This window comes from Mya arenaria, chromosome 15 (assembly GCF_026914265.1).
Source record: "Mya arenaria isolate MELC-2E11 chromosome 15, ASM2691426v1".
In the NCBI taxonomy this organism is placed as follows: Eukaryota; Metazoa; Mollusca; class Bivalvia; order Myida; family Myidae; genus Mya; species Mya arenaria.
Window position 1 is genome coordinate 46,793,961 of NC_069136.1, and position 21,367 is coordinate 46,815,327.

At 33.1% G+C, this 21,367-nt stretch overlaps 1 protein-coding gene across 2 annotated transcripts; it reads left to right on the forward strand.

Annotated features, from left to right (window-relative positions):
* Window positions 1-3,766: 3,766 nt before the first annotated feature.
* LOC128220262 (uncharacterized) lies at window positions 3,767-19,605 on the forward strand. Of its 2 annotated transcripts, XM_052928591.1 has the most exons (14): window positions 3,767-4,489; window positions 5,188-5,238; window positions 6,106-6,156; window positions 7,994-8,044; window positions 8,715-8,765; window positions 9,850-9,873; window positions 10,215-10,253; window positions 10,916-11,021; window positions 11,719-11,757; window positions 12,547-12,716; window positions 14,255-14,414; window positions 15,026-15,160; window positions 17,218-17,436; window positions 17,821-19,605. In XM_052928591.1, exons 1-14 carry the CDS (start codon window positions 4,457-4,459, stop codon window positions 18,060-18,062), a joined length of 1,371 nt encoding a protein of 456 aa, XP_052784551.1. In that variant the 5' UTR covers window positions 3,767-4,456; the 3' UTR covers window positions 18,063-19,605. The 2 variants fall into 2 exon arrangements, with proteins under 2 accessions (XP_052784551.1, XP_052784552.1); XM_052928592.1 differs by lacking the exon at window positions 11,719-11,757.
* The last annotated feature ends 1,762 nt before the right edge of the window (window positions 19,606-21,367 follow it).

Below are 21,367 nucleotides of genomic sequence, written 5' to 3' on the forward strand. Positions count from 1 at the left end.
ATGTTGGTTTTTACAGCCCTTATTGGCAAGTCGAGTTTTAAAAATAGTGCTTTAGATTGTCCATTATACGTTTAAAACTGTCAGAGCAGATGGCGTCTTTAACTAAAGGGGACATATTTCGGTCTTAAATCATTTCAAATATACTACAAATATCGGACTAAAGAAGATACTAAAATTCAAAATATATGAACACTGGTTCAAACGAATTCTGCCTTTTCTCTTATTGAATTGCTATTGTTTTTAAGAAGAAAAGGTATTATTTATTACATGCCATCAAAGAGGTACTTTGAATAACGCCATATGTCTAAGTATGTTACGTTAGAAACATTTTCCTTTATGGCAGGCAACGCTACGGTCTTGAAACTTTTGTCATTTGCTTTCAGATGGCCATGACATTAAGGCGGTCAAATTTGTCAGCCTCATAAGAAACTGTATGAAAGATTAATGACGTGAGGACAAAGGTGAAAACGGCATAAATGCTGGATCCTAAACAATTTCGTTGATGCCCCCAAAAAATAAGTTTTTTTAATGACCGAAAAATGCCATCAAGGAAAACCGCAAGGGGGCGTAAATGATAATAGAAGATATACAACGCCGAGTGATAAACAGAAGCACTACCGCTTGACACTTTTTAGCAGGTGACTACTTCAACAGTGTATATCAAAACGGCAATATGCAGCTTTAATCCGAGAAAGAAACTGTATGCTTTGCTCATATCTGTTAAACTCATGCAAGCACACCCACTGTCCTTCGTTATGCTTTTAACGGAGGCATTTAAAAGAATATGAGAAGTTAAATGATTTTGTGCGTATCATCTGAATTAGCAAACTGCTAACAAACTGTAAGCAATATAACATTTGATAAACAACAAGCATTTTATCTGTTATATTAGTTTTATAAAAACAATTGAAGCTACAGGAACAAGCCCAAAATTATTAAATCTAATTGGATTATGTAATGGAAAACATTTCAATTAACCTGCTTCCTGTTACATCAATGGAAATCAAACTTGTGTGAAGTTTAGTTATACTATTATCTCACCGAATATTCAGAATAATTTATACTGCATACAAGATGATCTTTGAAATTCATCTCATTTTTTTATTTGTACTGTTTGGAGTACCAATACCAATGCGCCTTTCGATAGAAATATTCAATCACATAGTCCAAGGTTTGCTTCAAGATAATCGCAAGAGAAGCAGAATATATTTGTTTACACTGTTAGCGAAGTCTTACACTAAAAACGACAGGAACAAGCCAAGAGGTCGAAAAATAAACAGGGGCCCGAGAGTAGTGAATACAGTACTTTTAGTGCATATAATTACGTTTTTACATAAAAAAATCTTATTACTGTACATAAACACACATGTAGTCAGCTCTAAAAAATCTACCAATGTAAAAAGCTTCAAAATCGTCAATTCATAGTAACTCTTATACAATACTGAACAAAATATAGTTGATATTGAGAATATGTATAAATTAATTAAATTCAAATCAATTTAAAGCAATTAAAAAACCTTCAGATATTACAGTAAATTTAGCAGCATTCAATACTGAATGTTTTTTCAAGCACATTTAAGGTTTCATCAACAAGTATGGACACTTTTGACGCAAGAGTGCTACTTTCGTAATAAAAAAAAAACCTTTTAAGGATAAACGGAACAGCATTGTCATCGTTTTAACACATATTCAATGTCAAGGTTTTAAGATGGGCAATTCTCATCAATATACATTGGAAATAAACAGTCTTCTACACATAACTGCCATGCTTTTGAATGACGGGCTGTTTTTTGTGCCGGACTTTTTGTTATTTTTGGAACTGGGACAGTTTCATCGACCTCGTACAGTCTGTACAGTCCCCACTGGTGCCCTTTCAATTATCGAAAAATGAAAACTCTTTTTAAAACAAGAGGGCCCTGAAGGCCCTGTATCACTCACCTGATCCAATTTAAGTGTGAATAAGTGTTTTCAGGGCGAGGGCAATTGAGACAGGGGGTCATATCCTTCCTAGTGACCAAGTTTTTTTTAATATTACGGATGATTTTTTTAATATCACGGATAACCCAGCTGCAAACCTTACCTTGCTGTAAAAAGTACATTCTGACCAGGATTCATATAGATAAAGTAGAAAATATGGCTTCAACAGTGTTCTAACAATGTTTTCTATGATTTTTCTTCGTGACTTAGTTTTTGAACTCAGGTTACCCAGTTTCAAACTTGACATAGACTGCATAAACACAAACATTCCGACATAGTTTCATGGTGATCAAAGAGAGAATGTAACCTCTACAGTGTTTACAAAGATTTTCTATAATTTGACTTAGTGACCTGGTTTTTGACTAAGTTTCATGAACATACAGTCATAAATGTGACCTCTATAGTGCTAACAAGTTTTTCCTATGATTTGACCTGGTTACCTAGTTTTTGACTGCGCATGACCAAGATTTAAGCTTGACTTACAGATTATTAATATTAACATTTTGATTAACTTTCATGAAGATACAGTCATAAATGTGACCTCTAGAGTGTTAACAAGCTTTTCCTTCAATTTGACGTGGTGACCTAGCTTTTGACCGCACATGACGTAGATTCGAAATTGACCTAGAAATTTTAAATATTAGCATTCTGACCAGGTTTTCTAAAGATACAGTCATAAATGTGACCTCTATAGTATTAACAAGCTTTTCATTTGATTTGACCTGGTGACCTAGTTTTAAACCCCGGATGACCCAATATCGAACTCTTCCAAGAATTTATTAAGAGTAACATTCTGACTTTCATTAAGATTGTGCCCAAATTGTGACCTCTAGAGTGTTAACAGTCAAATTGTTGACGACGACGACGGACGACGACGACGACGGACGACGGATATAGGGCGAAAATGAGTTAAAAATGTATATCTGTTGTTTTACCTATTGTTTTAATATAGGGCGTAATATACTCAGTTCTTTTTATCATGACCAAACGCGGACTGCTTAATCCCTCGCCGAATGCAGTTAAGTGTCTCCTTCGAGGTTTGATTGAACAAAGGGCATATTGTCAATGAATACTGCATCCAGCGTTATGGTTCATGTACATTGCATTCTCATCAATTTGATGTATTATTTATGTAGAGTATGAAGTCAATAACTCAAATAACCTAGCCAATATGAAATCACCTTCAATAACATTGTAGTATTATACGCTGTAACGTTTCGCAATCTTATTTTTTATGTCCACAATTAATGGGAAAGAAACAACAAAGGAAACCTTTAGCTCATTTGTCACATTGTTAAATAATCGTTAACAGTGGAGCTCTGTTTCAACTTTTGATGATTTTTAATCCTTGAAATTGTCTGAAATATTAAAACGTTGCTAAATCTACAAGAATACATGAAATCAGCAAATAACCAAATACATATAAATCTGCCAAACAGAACCAAAATCAACAATGCAAAGGATATGGACAATGAACAATACCTTACAAAAAATAAATAAAACAGACGACAACAAACAATTAAAGCCACGTCACAGAAACAAAACAAGCATGTATTCGGAAGAAAACACAACCAGCATAACACCACCAATAACAGAAACGTTTAATTACCCACATCCATAATAACCTACTCATATTTAGAAAATCTCTAGTGGAACATCTGCTTCCTGTAAAATAAATAATATTTATGTCTTGACATCAAATCAATATGAAACATATTACGTCTTATAATGAATTGAGCAAGACGAATATTCACCCACAGACAAATGAGTATAAACACCATATGTTCACTTTATCGATTTTATTCTGAAAGGAAATTCCACTTAAACGCTGAAAAAAGTCACAAAAATAAATTTTAAAAAGTTATAACCAATTGCAGAAGCTATATTTAAATTTTGGACGCAGTTTGAAGTTTTATTGGACCAGTCAACAATGGCGTGAAGAATTGCATTGTTAATTAAAAAGATTAAAATTTATTGTGCATAACATGACCTTATTTAAATCAAATTAAAAGAATATCAGGTAGCACTAGTGTATAAAGCACTCTGTAGAACAATGACTTTGTAAGGTACAATAGCAATGCAATATATAGTATGTTAAAGGAAGGATAAAAGACCACGCCAGAGTAGCAAATGCTACCGCATTAAAGTTATGAAGCACATTCATAGGGTTTAGGGCATGTTTCAATAAGATCTTAATAATAAAGTGAAACAATCAAAGTGTAATAGTTTCATAATTATTATATAATAACTAACAGTCATCTGTAATGTTGATTCAGATATAAAATAAATGGAGGTTACAAAAAAATCTTTTACTGACACTGGAACCTGGATTTATATTGATCTTTAGCTAAAACATCTTAGTTGAATTAGTGCTTTCAAGTTCCTTTACAATAAAGTTTATTACTCCTTAACAGCAATCTATATTTTACAATATACTGATGAAGGATACAACAGTATAGTTAAAACGAGTTTAGTTTAAATGTACACCTCAAGAGATATAATGTCAACAAATGTAAGTACATGTATATGTATTTTCTTATATATTATTAAAAAACATTTAGTTAGTCGACTGTTTAATTAGCTCTCAATACTTATCCCTTGAAATGCTTAAATCACGAATATTTTGAAAAGTGCAATGTTTGTCAGTTCAGTAGTATTGTTTTCATAAAGCTTTATACCCCATCGCAACCATTTAGAAGTAATACGGCATCGCATTATATAGTTTTTTTAGATTGCATATCATAAATTCATTTTTAAATTCATTTTTTAAAAAAATGTCGTAAGATCATGAATTTTAATTTATTATTTAGCGGGTGTCATAATTTAAGTTAAATTAAACATGAACACCACCTTAACTGACCAATAAATCTTTTATTTTCAAAATAGAGGGTATGACTACTCAGGTATATGAGTTCCAAAAAGCGATCCTACGATACGTGCATTGATCAGATTGCCCGACTCCTATCGCGATTATTATTGATCTGTTTAGGTGTAAACTTATTGTTTTGATATATGCATTCAATTTAAAAATCTGCATTAAACTAAGTGACGATTGTAGCGTTATTAAAACGATATATCAATGTATAAGCATAAGTGTATACATCTAATTAAATGAAGCATGCTGTTTGTATTTTGAGCTGGCCCCCTGTGTCCGCCGCATCTCCCAACATTTATCATACTGATCATTTTATGAGTGTTTTTTTTTTTTAGTTCTTCGACATTGGGTTCACTCAGCCGGACGAGTTTCGTGACAGACCTGATGTAAGAAATATTTTTAATATGATATATATGTATCACTCGCACAGCCTTTTCTAAAAAACAAGATTAACATTTTAAGCTGTTGTTGCATTTGCTCTCCACATCCGTAGTACGCATCCGTGTTCAACAACTTCATTTCAACACAAAAATATATTATATTCCATGTCTTCGCAAAAGGATAAAGTTAACATGTCAATTGCCTTAAACTATTTTTTCACATACACAATATAAGACTGTTATATCTGTTATCAAAGGATACACTGTATTTCCATGTGAAATATTTTTAAATTAAACCATTCGTTTGAGAGTTCAATTTCCTTAGTTTTGCTTTATGTTTATAATTTTCCGCATTCATTTTCAGTACGCGTTAGTAAATTATCACTTATTAGCGTAAGATGTTTCATTTGGCCGAAATGTTGACTGCACACATATTATTATATATAAAACTGAGTAAACCTAAAACAAAGCACCCCTACGCATGAAAATAGTATCTGCAGACCCGCACTTACAAACAAATCTTATAAAAGCAAATGTAATTCAATATTATACAAGAAAGAGAATTCTGAATGGTAAACATTGTGTCGACCACTCGCCCTGAAAACCATGTTCAAAATAAAAGAAGTGTGCCTAAATGTAATCAAGAGTAGTAATGAGTTTACAAGTAAGAGAGGCAGGTTTAATTCCTGTACACTAATGATTACTGTAACTAAGGTTTGCTATCATTTCTTAGTTAAACATCAATAAGATTAATTGATGTGCACTCCCTACCATTTCGAAAGATGAAAGCGAGTTGTCTCGGTGATTCTTTCTGCAATGTGAATCCAGACCTTGTAGCCTTTACGTCTCGATTGATAGTTGTTTTATTTGCAGGGCTCGAGTTTTCATGAAACAAGCCCTAAACGACTTGCGGAACCCGATAGGGTATGTTTAGTCAATGGCAATTAGTGTGTTTGTATTTATGTTATTATATAATACGTTATAAGTGAAATTTGTTTGTACGTCAGCGTAGAGAATATAAGATAAAGATAATTCAAAATTAGAGTGAATTCATAAGAACCACATCTGCAGCCAATGTTTAAAACTCGGATATGTTGTCCACAGTTTATTTTTCGGCTAGTGAACACTTTTCAATGAATTATTTGGTTAGAAAACAAATTGGATAAATATTGATCAATCAATAATCAATAAACATTTCGGATAACTTTGACCAAACCAAAAAGATCAGTTTTATACAATTGGCTACTGCTGTACAGGATTAAACTCAAGAGTTAACCGTTAAATAAGACTCCAAGTGTGATATGGCCTCTCAAAAACACATTTGGATAATTGAAATAATAATTGGTTGTTCTTTGTTTAATGCTTGCTCATTTTTTACCATGTTGACATAAAAAGTATTGGACAGTTTTGGGAAGGGAGGAGGTGTTCGCCCGCTCCCGTTGAATATGCTTTGTGCCAACATGATTACATTCGGACTTTTCTTATTACGAAAAAATGACAGCGCGTTACTCTTTCTGTCAAACAAGAACGTGGCGTTTCTTTCGTTGCTCTAAACGCATTATATGATTCTTAATTGATGGTAATTATCAAATATATTCTATACATGGACTAAATTGTTAGAAAATAAATGCAAAATATATACTAGCAAATGGCTGTCAATGACAACATTTGATATACTCTTCCTACCCTTCGACAGATAAAAGCGTTTTCATTGTTTTGAGCAGGTAGCAAGTGTTATTTGTTTAAACGTTAACGAAATAATTCCAAATTAGAGTGGAAAGTATAAAATCAGTGGAAAATTCAGAATTTGACTTTTATAGTGGTGCATTTGGCTGGACAACAAAGAACGTTTTTGTTTTTATTTTCGCGGAGAGGTGGGGGGGGGGGGGTAATAAACGCAGTTTTGTTCTACCATATTAATATGATAAGTTCAAATGAAAGGTTTTAGGGGTGGATGTTTGCCATTCTCTCTTAGATCTGCAAGTATACCCTTGTGGTTCGATTCTGGATCCATAGTTACGGTAATATGACAGCGTGTTTTATTTTTTTAGTCAAACATAAAAGTGGTGTTTCTTTCGCTGCACTAAACATATTATGTATAGTTGAAATGATGACATTTATCAAGCAAATTTCTAGGGTGGAGAGGTTGTTTAAAGTTGAATGGAAATTAAACACGAAATATGTACTCTCAAAATACCGTCGACAACATTTGATAGAACAATCTATTTATTTCTGCAAATGGTGCATACAAAGAGCAATCAAAACATGTACAGTAGATATTACATTTCACAAACATTCATAGATTGATGATCTATTATTGATGATGTACACACCAGCACCATGGATAGGACAAAAAGGGTCCCGATAAACCCTTATTCATAATGAGGTCCTTTTAAGATGTTCTACTAGCCATTTCAATTGTTACGAAAATAAGTCAGCGTGAAAGTGATGTTTCTTTCGATGCTCTTAACACATTTCATATGACGACAATTTTCAAGCATATCCCTAAAAATGAGTCAAGAGTTAAATGTTGAATATAAAAATAATCATCAAATATATAATCAAATGACAGTCGATGAGAACATTTGATATGATATCCAAACTATTTCGATAGATGAAAGCGAAAGTGTACTGTGATTCTTTTCGCACGATGTATAAAGACCTCATAGCTTTTACTTTTTAATTCATAGTTCTCTTTTTGCAGAGTGTAGTATATCCTTTGATTTTCCCATTCTTGAATGAGAGCTTTTTTTGTTTGCAGGGCTCCAGTGAAAATACAACACCTAAACAAATTCGGGAAACCGACAAACCTGTATGTCTTGCCAATGACAATTGTTTTCATTGTTTTTGAGTAGTTAGTAGTAGATTATGCCTGTTTTAATTATAAAAATTAAGACATCGTGTAACCCTTTTTGAAAATAAAGTGAGGTTTATTAGGTTTCTCTAAACGCATTATATATATATATATATATATATATATATATATATATATATATATATATATATATATATATATATAGTTTAAATGATGATATTTAACAAGCATATCGAACATGGAGTACATTGTTTAAAATTGAATAAAAATATATACCAAACATATACATGCGCCCATAAATGACAGTCGATGGTAGCATTTGATATCATCTCCAAACTATTTCGAAAGATGAACGCGAAAGTGTACTCAGTGATTGCAATGTGTATTTGTACCATTTAGCTTTGACTTCATGATTGATAGTTCTCGTATAATTACAAAAGTCCATTTTAGATGAAACAATCCCTAAACGAGTTCGGAAAAACAGGAGGGTTTGTTAAGTCAATGACAAGTTTTTGTTGTTATTGTTTTGAGTAAGTAGTAAGTGTAATTTGTACGAACGTTAGCTATAAGAAACAAAAATATTTAGATATAAAACATTTCCAAATAAATCGAGTTTACACCAAATCTGCTTTTATGAATTGATAACTTTCTGTATCTTCAATATCAGGTCAAGATTGCCAACACACAGAGAGATCAATTCATAATAGAAGCCGAGAGGGTATGAACAGTTTTACTTTTATTTATTTTATCCTTATTTTTACCGATTTAAATATATTAATCTAGACAAACAGTTATATTTCGTATAATAAATGCGACGAAGGCAAGAACTATGACGGCAGCAAGAACTGACATAAAAGATTTCTATGACGTTAAAAAGAATGTGTTTCAAGGTTATTAATTTATGTTCTCTTTTCGTGTGAAAAATAACTGAAATGATACACACAACCGTACTACTGATTTCATCTGTTCGGTGTAAAAATAATATTATAGGCCTGTATTTATTCCAATGGCATTATTATTTTAATCAAAAGGTGTTTGAATGAGACTGATACTTGAAGCAACTTTTATCACGTCTTTTTTGTGAGAAGTTCAAAAGTGTTGGGGCACAAGTTAATGCCACAATTGAGCCAATTGGTACCGATAGATATATTCAAACTTTCGATAGCTTATGTAGACTTTAAAACATTCATTCACCAATAATTGATTCAATCATCACTCAACACATAGTCCATCATTTATAATATCAAATATATATAGCTGTTCTTTTTCGGAAAGGAATGAATAAGGATTGGTCATATGCAATTTATTCTTGGTCAGCATTAGAATATACGACTAGCTATTACACTGCGAACGAAGCCGTCGTGTGAGTGTCATTGATAAAAATTATCACATAGCGTTCCAACCGAGGTAAGAAACGCCAAAATTATGCTGTTTCATAGCGTTGAAAACACTTATTCTTAAGAGAGTCCAATTAGACTTTATGCCCGCGCCTATGGGCTGCATTTTGACTAGACCTAGATAGAAATTTGGAAACTTTAAGTTAGGATATCTGTCATCAGTTTTATAGCCGAAAGTTTTAATTTAGCCCGATTCAGCGCTGTTAAGAGTCCTCATCGCGAATCAATCACTAAATATTTCATTAATTAAAAAGTAACCTATAACCTAGCGTATTTGCCCTTAATGTCAATTGTGTTGTTTCTTGTTTATCTGTATAACGTCATTTTGAAAAGATTCTGCTTGAATTGAAATAAAGATAAATCAGTTGTATTATATTTACCGAAAACACATTTCCACATTTTCAGGATCATCCAACTCCCGATCCAGCAGTATGTATTATTTTCTTCATCGAAAATAGGTTTAAACAATATTTATTGTATATTAAATAACATTAATATTACTACATTAAGCAAAGACATAAATTACATACATGATAAGTAAGGAATTAGGAGATAGCTAAAAACTAATGTTAAAACCCTCTCAACGAAAATTAAATTGCGAACTTTATTCTTGTATAGCTAGGATCTAAACTTCAAAGTTGTTAAAAGATTCCGATTAAAATATTTTACCACATTTTCACAGATGCATGCTTAAATTTTGTAGCAAACATCACATACTCTCCTTGTTTGAAATTGTTTAATAAATAACTACCTATACGTTTATAAATCAGGTCATAATTGAACCACCCGAGAAAGAGAAAGAGAAAACGGTATGTATTCCGAAACAAAACCTTTTGGTATTTGAATGTCAATTTCCATATACTTTTTCTATTCATTTATTACATTTTATCAAAATAGGGTAACATTTTACACACATGATGGTTGTTTACTATAAAGCAGCTGCAGTAGCAGCAGCAGATAAAAATTATAGAACAATTGTTTTATTTCACGTAGTGTACACCATTAACTATGTTTGATTTAACAAATCATCAAATCCGCGTATTGAACCCGATTTTGCTTCAAATGTTTATAGAGAAAAAATAATATAATAGATCGTTTTCAGTATCAGAGTATATATTTAACTGGGGTCCTATTCACTTACGTCTTTATTCTGATTTTAGACCCAGACACAGCAAAAACCTTGAGTGTTTAACAACATCTTTTATATAGCTCTATTTTGTCAAAAGATTTGTGCTTGATTGTAAAATAGGTTATTTGCATCAAAAAGTGTTTAACAATATCTTTTATATATCTATATTTGTCAATTTGTGCTTAATTGTAAAATAGGTTATTCGTAGCAAATAGAGCAATTATTTACGATAATTTTGCATATAAAAGTGATTTTATAGTAAACTTCATTTAAGCATTTTTGAGACTGAGTTTCCAATTCAGACTCAAGAAAATAATGAACATGGACCCTGTTGTTTTACAGCGTTGTATGGGATTGAAGTATGCATTGTTTGTTGTCATGATATGCGTATTGCTGGCCGGTATTATAGCAGTTGTGGTAATCTTCAGAAATCAGGATTCCCTCCCAGGTACATAGCTATTTTGTGTGGATAAGACTCGTATTGTGTGTGCGTGTATGCAGTAAGAACACTCTAGCGTAACCTTGTGTAAGTTAACGCATGATAGAAGTCACGGCAAATTTGCAAGAAAGCAAATTCATAAGGTAGGAGTCCTGTCCAGTCATGAAATGTTGCCGTACAGTACAGTACCTCTGTAGTAATTTAAACAAAGCTTCTAATTAATATACAAAGGACATATAATCGTTATGCAAATGAGGCGGGCATTTACTTCTACTAAAAATGAAAACCTTTCTGAAGCAAAAACTAGTAAAGCTTCGGTTGCATAACATACTTAACTCCCTTAAATCATTTGCTATCGCTAAATAAAGCGTATTTATTGAAATAGTTTTCCCAACAATCTATTTCTCGGATGTCGGGCTAAACAGGGTGGCTCACGAACAGGGGTGTCCCCTTTTTTAGCATTCGGCCTTGGAGCAATATGACGTGTTTTTTCAAGATATCTTAAGGTCATAAAGTGTAAGTAAATCGGACTTTAACTGATAAGAAAAACACAATTACACGCCTCTTGTCTTAATATCATGAGATTGATACGCTTTATGAGGGGACTAATCAACATCTAAAGTTGATATTGAATTAGTAGAATCTCAGAAAAAACACTGTACCTCGTCGTAATTAAAACTATTTAAGAGTAACTGTTGTTTTTTAGACAAGTTTGGCGGAATAACACCTGATCGGGAGCCTTTTGGTATGTAAAAAAACATTTGTCCATATTTACACAATCTAAACAAACAAACGTATAAACATTTGTTAAGACGTAAATATGAACGATAATAAAAGCTATCGATACAAAATAAGGCATTATATGAGCCGCATTCCGTGAGAATCGAGCACCGGAAATACATTTGCTTTTATTGATTTTTAGATATTTAAATGTAGCAATTCAGTAGCAATACTAAAATATTCTCGATGAAATCCATACAATTACAAACGATAAGTTTTTAGAAGTAAGAACATTTCTTGCGCATTTTGTTTACTTAATTTGACGTCACACACATGGTAAAAAAACAATTTTGAAATGACAAGCTCAATAAACATATCAATAAACCTGCTAGCTGATAATTGTAACATCAACAAAGAGATAATAGATGATTCCTTTTAGTATTTTTAAACAATCGGGCGGTTTGATACAATCAGTATGTGAATGCACACAAAATAAGTTACGATAGCCGTGAATGCTATGAAAACACAAGTAAAGTAATTATCATAAATCGACAAGAATATGATGCGCCAATGCAGCCCTTTCACGAAAAGAAGTTTAAAAGAAGTTTTAACGCATTAAAATAATTTTTATTATTTTGGGGATTTCGTGTTAATGATTATCTGATTTAATGTATTTTACAATAAATATTTCCGAAGGACACAAAGCGCCGATCGGCCAATACACATCACTCATTTCAATTATATTCCTTCAAATTGCACAATTGGCCCCACCACTCTCAGCCTCTCCTATCCTCACCATTGATATAATTTACAGTTGAATGCCCCGATGTGTTCGTGCTTGTTGGCGAAAGGATTAAGGTCACATGCAACTTTACCCAAAACAATAACATGATCAGCCAGTGGGACTTCCTGAAAGCAGCAGGAGACGGGGGAGCTGAGATAGCGACACAATCAACATACCAGCCAGTTACCAATAAGGCAAAGGTAAGGTTTCTTAAAAATAAATTGTTTCAACCTCATTATTTGCTTGTACGTATGTACTATCTTTTGTGCTTGGTCTCCCCTAGCTAATGACGGTGTGCTTTGGTGTAGTTTCCCTGAATTGGTAGCCCTGACTGTTGTGCATGTGTGGAGTCTCCCAGGAGTGGTAGCTATTAATGTTGTATTTAAATGTAGTCTTTTTGGATTGGTAGCTCACAATGTTGTATTTAAATGTAGTCTTTTTGGATTGGTAGCTCACAATGTTGTATTTAAATATAGTCTTTTTGGATTGGTAGCTCACAATGTTGTATTTAAATGTAGTCTCCCAGGAGTGGTAGCTCTTAATGTTGTATTTAAATGTAGTCTTTTTGGATTGGTAGCTCACAATGTTGTATTTAAATGTAGTCTTTTTGGATTGGTAGCTCACAATGTTGTATTTAAATGTAGTCTTTTTGGATTGGTAGCTCACAATGTTGTATTTAAATGTAGTCTTTTTGGATTGGTAGCTCACAATGTTGTATTTAAATGTAGTCTTTTTGGATTGGTAGCTCACAATGTTGTATTTAAATGTAGTCTTTTTGGATTGGTAGCTCACAATGTTGTATTTAAATGTAGTCTTTTTGGATTGGTAGCTCACAATGTTGTGCTGAAGTGTTAACACTATGTTGTCCTTGTGTTTAATCTCCCTGCTTTTGTATCTCACAATGATATGTTTGTGTGTAGTCTCCTTGGATTTGTAGCTCATATTGTGTGTTTGTGTGTAGACTCCCTGGATTGGTAGTTCAAGTTGTTGTGTTTGTGTGTAGACTCCCTGGATTGGTAGTTCATATTGTTGTGTTTGTGTGTAGACTCCCTGGATTGGTAGCTCATATTGTTGTGTTTGTGTGTAGACTCCCTGGATTGGTAGCTCACACTGTTGTGCTAGCGTGTAGACTCCCTCGAGTGGTAGCTCACACTGTTGTGCTAGCGTGTAGTCTCCCTCGAGTGGTAGCTCACACTGTTGTGCTAGCGTGTAGACTCCCTCGAGTGGTAGCTCACACTGTTGTGCTAGCGTGTAGACTCCCTCGAGTGGTAGCTCACACTGTTGTGCTAGCGTGTAGACTCCCTCGAGTGGTAGCTCACACTGTCGTACTAGCGTGTAGACTCCCTCGAGTGGTAGCTCACACTGTCTTACTAGCGTGTAGACTCCCTCGAGTGGTAGCTCACACTGTCGTACTAGCGTGTAGACTCCCTCGAGTGGTAGCTCACACTGTCTTACTAGCGTGTAGACTCCCTCGAGTGGTAGCTCACACTGTCGTACTAGCATGTAGACTCCCTCGAGTGTTAGCTCACACTGTTGTGCTAGTGTGTAATTTCCCTAGATAAGTAGCTCATTATGTTGTGTTTGTTTGTAGTCTCCCTTGAATTTAATCTGCAAAAAGATAGTTTAGACACTGTGTTAACTTGTTTCAAATCTATTAAGATGTTAACTCCTTCTTTTGTTAAAACATCTCCGAAACGCTCTGCGTTTAATATGTAAATAATACCTGGTTTAATTTTAGAGCAAGTTATTATGCTCCAGAGGTCATGATTATATTGTGACCTGTGACATTGCCGATGAAACCCGAGCAAGCTGCGCTAATCAAGGGGAAGTTAAAATAAGTTTCCTTGACCGTGGCAACTACAATTTCTACACCGTATCACTTTCTTTAAATGTAGATGGTAAGACGAAACGCTGTTTTTAATATATAAAAAGTAAGTTGCTGTATAACAGTACACTTATTATTATTTTAAGAACTATTAGTAATAATTTAAGCTTTGTTAGTTTTGTGCTTTGAAACAAGCAACGTTTTCCTTGTATTTAAAGATGCACTCTTACTCCCAAATAAGATTTATCACAATTAATACTATTGTTTTAATAATCCAAAAAGGATTAATAAATGTCGAAAACAGTTGTTCTTATGAAGGATACCGATTTTAATTTGAAAGAAATGTGCATAAAACACGGCATGTGTACCTTTTGAGACTATAGATCACAGTAAATATTTTAGCATTCACCAATCATTTAATATTTGTGCGTTTTCAGCTATTCGATACACGGTTACAATCTTGTTATCAGTATTTAATATTTTCCATAAATGCATTATTTAGTAAGAAGATTATGGTTTATCAGTCAAAACTAATGTTTGTTATACATATGCATGTTTTGATTTTGAATACGAGTGTCACTTTAACATAGGGATTTGCTGTTATTGTTTTCACTTTGTTATTGCCTTCCATTAATGCTGCTGTTTCAAAGTATATAACCTAATTCAGATGAATGTATTCAACAGACAAACCGATCAACACCGTTCAACTAAACCCCATCATGTCTGGTAATCAGACGTCCTTTAACCTTACGTGTGGTGTAGAAGATGTTTGCAAGTTCTACAAGATGAGATTCATGGCAAATGGGAACCGCGTAGATGGTATGTTTATATAGATAGTTTTATAGTAAGGTATCCGATGCACAGTTAAACATAAGAAGCCTGCAACCAATTGAATAAAACTTACCCGTTAAAACAATTTGATTGGCTAGTTGTTACTATTATTGAACGAATACATTAAACCAAATTAAGCATAATTTCAGGATTTTCTTAATAACTTTTAAATAAAACTGGACTTAAAATTGTGACTCGATTCATTATCAGAATTATCGAAATCTATGATATTTTTGTATTAAGACCTTTGAGATTGACCCTAATGTGAGCTCTCCATTCAATGTCTTAATTCATCAAATGGCTACACTGCTTTCATTTAGATATAAAAGTGCAAGTCAAACAGTCACAATTAAATTGACAATAAAACCTCATGGAAACGTCAAACGGAAATTTTGGCACAAACACTTTGAAACATTTACAGCATGAAAACAATTCGTTTCAAGTAAATCAGACACTTTTCTCGTACATTAGACTTCTTTAATGACCAATTCTGTAATCATTTTGTAAATGAACATTCTATATATAACGATCAAAATAATTTTTCAAAAGTATGAAACAGACACAAATTCCTACCTCTTCGAGATGTGTTTTTTAAATTTACATTCAAATTAACTTCGCCTAAGCATTGGGAAGGTCAGTTATTAATTTTAACATGAAGCACATTTAGAATAGATACATCCCACTCGATAATTTATCGTTTTGAAATTTACACCAGCCCTTTTTGCCCTAAGATACTTACAGCAATAGCAATATTCTGATCACCTTTGACCCCTTGTAATGGTACGAAACCATGGCCATTAAACACTATACCATACAATATGATTTTAAAATACGAATCTAAATGCAGGAACATACAATGCTTCGGCGAATATGTGACTCAAACTAAGCTTTTACTGAAAATAATATACATGAAAAATCAAATTATGAGGTATTTCTCGTACTTGTACATATCAATTACCTTGACTTTGGCCTTGAGATGATCGATGGTATATGACAATTTGAACTGACACATGTTTCTCAAAAAATGTATTGGTAATTTATGCCACCAGTTCTACATACTGCAGACATTGTTAAACATCTTAGTATATAACGTTGCTTGTTCTTCAAGTGTTGCGACTCTTTTACCAAAGTCCTCTGATTGTCACTCCAATACTAAAAGGGGGACTTTAACATAAGGTTGTAAGGACCTTAGTAGTGGATGAATCGTTCACGCAGGACCACTGGTCATTCATTAATTAGGATCAATTTTGATAAAAAAGCCACCAAATTATCTATAAACAATTTTACTTGTTCAATAACATTACAATTACAATTACATAAAATAGGGTATTATGCAAACTCAGAATAAGGGGATTGTAAGTTATTATATATTGTTTGTACATCTTATGCTGTCCTCTTTAGGACTATCTTAATGGGAATAAATAATATTTTATGGAACTATGATCTTAGTGGAATATTGCATTAATTTTTAATGATTAAAACAATCAAATATTAATATCTTACTGTTAGCATTTTTCACAAATCGGCCTTGAAAACTGCCTTGTCCTTGATGACCCTAACCGATAGCTTATTAAAAAGCTTGACATAACTAAATAAAATTATGCATATTTTTTTTGTCATAATCAAGAGGGTTTTTTTTAAAATCAACCATTTAATTTCAGCAAATGATTGTGTAGAAATAACCTGGACAAGAATGGTTCTATTATATGAATTGATTTTAACAAAATGTAATTGCATCAACAATTTGATATTTCGTTTAAATGAAATGATATTTCGGGATTTTTTGCCATAAATATAGAAAATCGTTTACTATTATAACTAAAGATTAAAATGTTATTTTTAAATAGTATTTTGTAAATTATTTCAACCGAAAATGTGTATATTTTTTTTAATTCATGGGTTCTGTAAATACCCATCTTAGGTACAATTAAAGTTTAACCATATGTTAGTGGAATCAGTCGATCTTAAATGTTTTACAACAAAGGACACAATAACAACTTAACTTATGGCATTCAATACCGATGTGTTTATCTTTTCTGCACAAGGTTCAACCATGAAATGTTTGAGCTCCTACAGTGGACAAGGAGGCTACAGCATCACTTGCTCAGACATCGTGGGTGGCGATAAGATTAGAGAGGCAACCAACTCACTAACGTGTCAGACGTACGACGAAGCCAAACCAAGCCTTAACACAGAGGAAATAGTTGTTCAAGAAGAGGAGTTCAAGTTCACACCGTGTTGTGGGTTGCTGGAAAACAAACATGGTATGTGTTTAAAGTTTCTCAATTTAAAGGGACACAAACATTTTGTTGTCGATAGTGTTATCAGGCAGATTCAATTAACCAAGAATCAAGAAATTTGCAATCCAGAACAATTTAACACCATCATACGGAGGAACTCATATAAATACTTAAAATGCTTGTCTTCCAATCTATTCAGACACAAGTAAATTATTTGTGTTGTACATTACACATCTATTTATGTGGGGTTTTTTTAAACTGAATAAATATGTTCAAACTGAGAAAATAATATGTGTCCATATTATAAAACAAAAGTTTGCTAAGCGTCTAAGAGACAATTTAAATGCCATGATGGAAAGACGTTTAGTTTACAACACCATTGCAATCCAAATGCCATCTCTGTTGTAGTCCTTTGCGATGATATAATTCACGGCAGCTGTGACGAACACAACAATTGTACGGGTATATGTGAATTCTTCACGAATTGTGTAAACGAGAAGTATATAAACACGGACTGTGATGAGAAGTGTGGTCTGCCAGGGCTTAATACGTGGTGCCGAGGGAAAAACAACAAACTAGTGACTGATCGTTCAAGACCTAACGATTTGTGTGAAGCCATAGTTATTGATGGCAATAATGGATGTACATAGATCTGTCTTACTTTATTTCTTTAACAAATTAACAAATTATTTATGCTATAATATGAAGCAATGATATTTGATGTCAGTGGATACAAAATGCCTGTCTTGCTTTATTTCTTGAAGCAGATTATGTATACTTAACAATGGTATGCATTGTTGTGTATTGATGTGAAGCTCATTTTGTTTTATTTCTAGAATAAAACATATTAGAAGCAACATAACAAATACATATATTAATACTTGTCAATGCCTGGTGACCTCATATGTTTAGGTATCATTCTAAAGGGTATTAAACGCTAATACTTGATTGAAACAACAGTTTACGTGATGTTACTGCAATTTGTATTTTTGTTCTGTTTTACTTCACCTTAAATAGGACATTGAATTATTATGTTTAAGGCCAAACAAAGCTTGTTTGTGATATTTTAAGGACTATCTTTTTCATTTTTTTCTGCACTCATATAGCCATTTCATATGGTGCCAAAGTGATAAGGGATCACCAGGAATCAAATATTCACATAATTTTACATTGGATATCTTTAGTGTGTAAATTCCTCTTAATACCGCTGGTACCGCTGGTACCCGTATATATCTATTTGTAACTGCATTTTATATCGAAACGAGATATTGTATGCATGCGTTATACTTCATTGAATGTCATTTCCGTGTTTGTAATGCTCAAACAATGCACATAACAAAGCTGTCATAATGTAAGTTCTTAAAGCTTGACCTCTTCCGTTTCAAGTTACAATTTCCAGATAAGTAGGTCTAAATTAAACGGAATCCTCACGATTTGAAAACCAAAAAATATCTTTTTTTAGATAGTCGACCTTGGTATGCGATTGACTTGTGTTCGAGGGTGGTTAAAGGTATACACTAGAGAAAATTCCTGGTTTAAATCGAAATAAATTGTTTTCAAACATGAAAGTTTAGAGAAAAGGCAAATGTCCTGATTCTAAATTGTAGCTGGCAGTAAATACGGCTTGTACCATGCAATATATATATGAAACAATATTTATGCTGATAAGGCAGTTAAGTATTATTATTATTTACCTTTACCAAAATTATTGATTGATCCAAAGGTTATTTTGGCGAGTAGATTTTTTCAATCAATGCTCCAAACTTCATGAATCAAACATTGAAGTAAACAGGGGGACAAGCACAGTAGCTGATCTTGTAACCCAAATCCTGCTTAAAGTCAATGCCAATTTTAGCTTCATTTCGCATGCAGAACTGCTAACTCCTTGTCTTCCATGGTAAACAACACCAACAACAAAGGTTTTATTACAAAAGACAGAGCTACTAAATGGACAATTCGTTTCTTTGAGTAACAGTAAGATTATTGGCAGACGTATGTAGTCTTCTTTACAGATACATAACGAATGTTTAAAATCAGAAATAGCCCAAAGCACCAAATTCCCCATACAAAAACACATAATGACACAACCATTATAACATCAAACGACAGCGTGTCAGTTGGCTTTCCTGAAAAAAATGTTTTCATGGTGTTTTGTCCAGTCATACATTGCCTTAGGGTATCTTTACCGAGACGAAATCGACCTCATGTACAGCTTCATTACATTTTAGAATAAGCACGTACAAAATGCCATTTGTCATCTCAATTTTGTCAGCTTTAATATATACTGTGTGACAATAAAAAAAAAAATTATCAGCAAAGGAGACAACTTGCTTTTCCCCATTATCATGAACACGCACCAGTCAATGCTTTCAATGTGGTTGACGTCTTTAAAACATGAACGCTCCGTTAGATAATCTCAAAGGTAAGAACAGTATTAATTATGGATCCAAAACAGTTTCGTTGATGCCCAAAACACCTGCAATGTCATTAACGAAAACCGCAAGGTGGCGTGAATATTTATGCACGTTATACAACGCAACATGGTAGAAAGAGACACTTAAGTTGAATATGTGTTCCCCGTCGCTTACTCAAAACGGGTATGTGCAGCTTTAAACCTTAAGCAAGGGCAATTAATTGGTTGACATTCATTTGATCCAAAGCAACAGATAGTGTTACAAATTTGAAATGGTTTGAATAAACCCATTTTAAAGAATGTTAGTAGCTAAGTGTTGGTTAAAGTGGATTGAATGCGTTTCATCTGAGTAGACTAACTACTATCAATATGTAAGCAATGTTACATTAAATATATTGCTTAAAGTATTTTATTTTTACTTCAGTAATAAGAACCTTACATCTGATTGGCTTATATCTTCAGCTTATCTGAGAAACCGCTCAATGAACCTGCAATAATGTATACTATATGCAAGATGATCTTTGGAAGGCAACCCATTTCTTTTAATGTGCACTGTAGTTAGGATAGAAACTATTCCGCACAATGGGTGCTCCGATAAAAATGTTGATCAATATTCGTCAAGGTTTACTTTATGATAATTGCAAGAGTAGCAAATATAGTTTGGTACACTGTGAGAGAAGACTTAAATAAGGTGAATAAAAATTGTCTTCAAAAAACACATCATGTCAAACAATATCAAATTTGCTAATCAAATTGGAGTTCTAAATGCGTTTTTCATACAAGACTCGTTGTAAAATGCACAATCTTCATCACAAACACAATCTGAAACACATATAATTGATTTTACTAGCCATACCGCCCTTTTATATATTCTGATCAAAGCAGTTCAAGACAGAAAACATTACAGAGTTCTCTGTAATAATGTATATTGTAGTATTTCTCATAGTAAGCATTAGCCAAGTTCCCAATACTATTTTTAACTGATATAGCTTATTGATTATTGTCGTGGAATGCCTCTTGATTTATAAATTCAGAGCGCTTGCATATTATTGCGGTTTTCTGTAAAAGTATATTAAAAAAACAACTTCAAATGGTTCTTATTTGATCTCCTCTCTGACTACAGTTGGAGCAATAATGATATGAACTCGAATCATTCTTCATTTTTATTAAGAACAAAAGATCTTATGCGTAAACTAAATCGGATTCCTAAGAAATGCATAGTTCGATAAATATGTAAGCTATAGTAATGGGTATAAATAACGAGGTTGAGTTATAGTCTAACGTGTGCGTGTTTATGCTACTAGTTTAAAGCTACTAGTATGTATGATTTTATTTCTAGATCACCAGCTATTCGTTATGTATGTTTGTTTGTTATTTGTGTCGTTAAATAGTTCATTGGGCTACAGTTTCTTGTTAACATATACCCGACTAAATAAAGATTATTGCCACCTAAAACTGACTGAAATGTAATTAATATCCTTTATAGACAGCTGGGAAACGTGTTTTGCTGGCTTTAAGATCAGATTTATTAAACATGCATAC

Bases quoted from the DNA above. Each gene is read 5' to 3' on its own strand.
- LOC128220262 (XM_052928591.1), top strand. From the start codon at position 4,457: ATGTACACCTCAAGAGATATAATGTCAACAAAT. The intron at 4,490-5,187 runs GTAAGTACATGT...TTTTTTTTTTAG, and splicing joins GAGATATAATGTCAACAAAT to TTCTTCGACATTGGGTTCAC. The intron at 11,758-12,546 runs GTATGTAAAAAA...TATAATTTACAG, and splicing joins ACCTGATCGGGAGCCTTTTG to TTGAATGCCCCGATGTGTTC.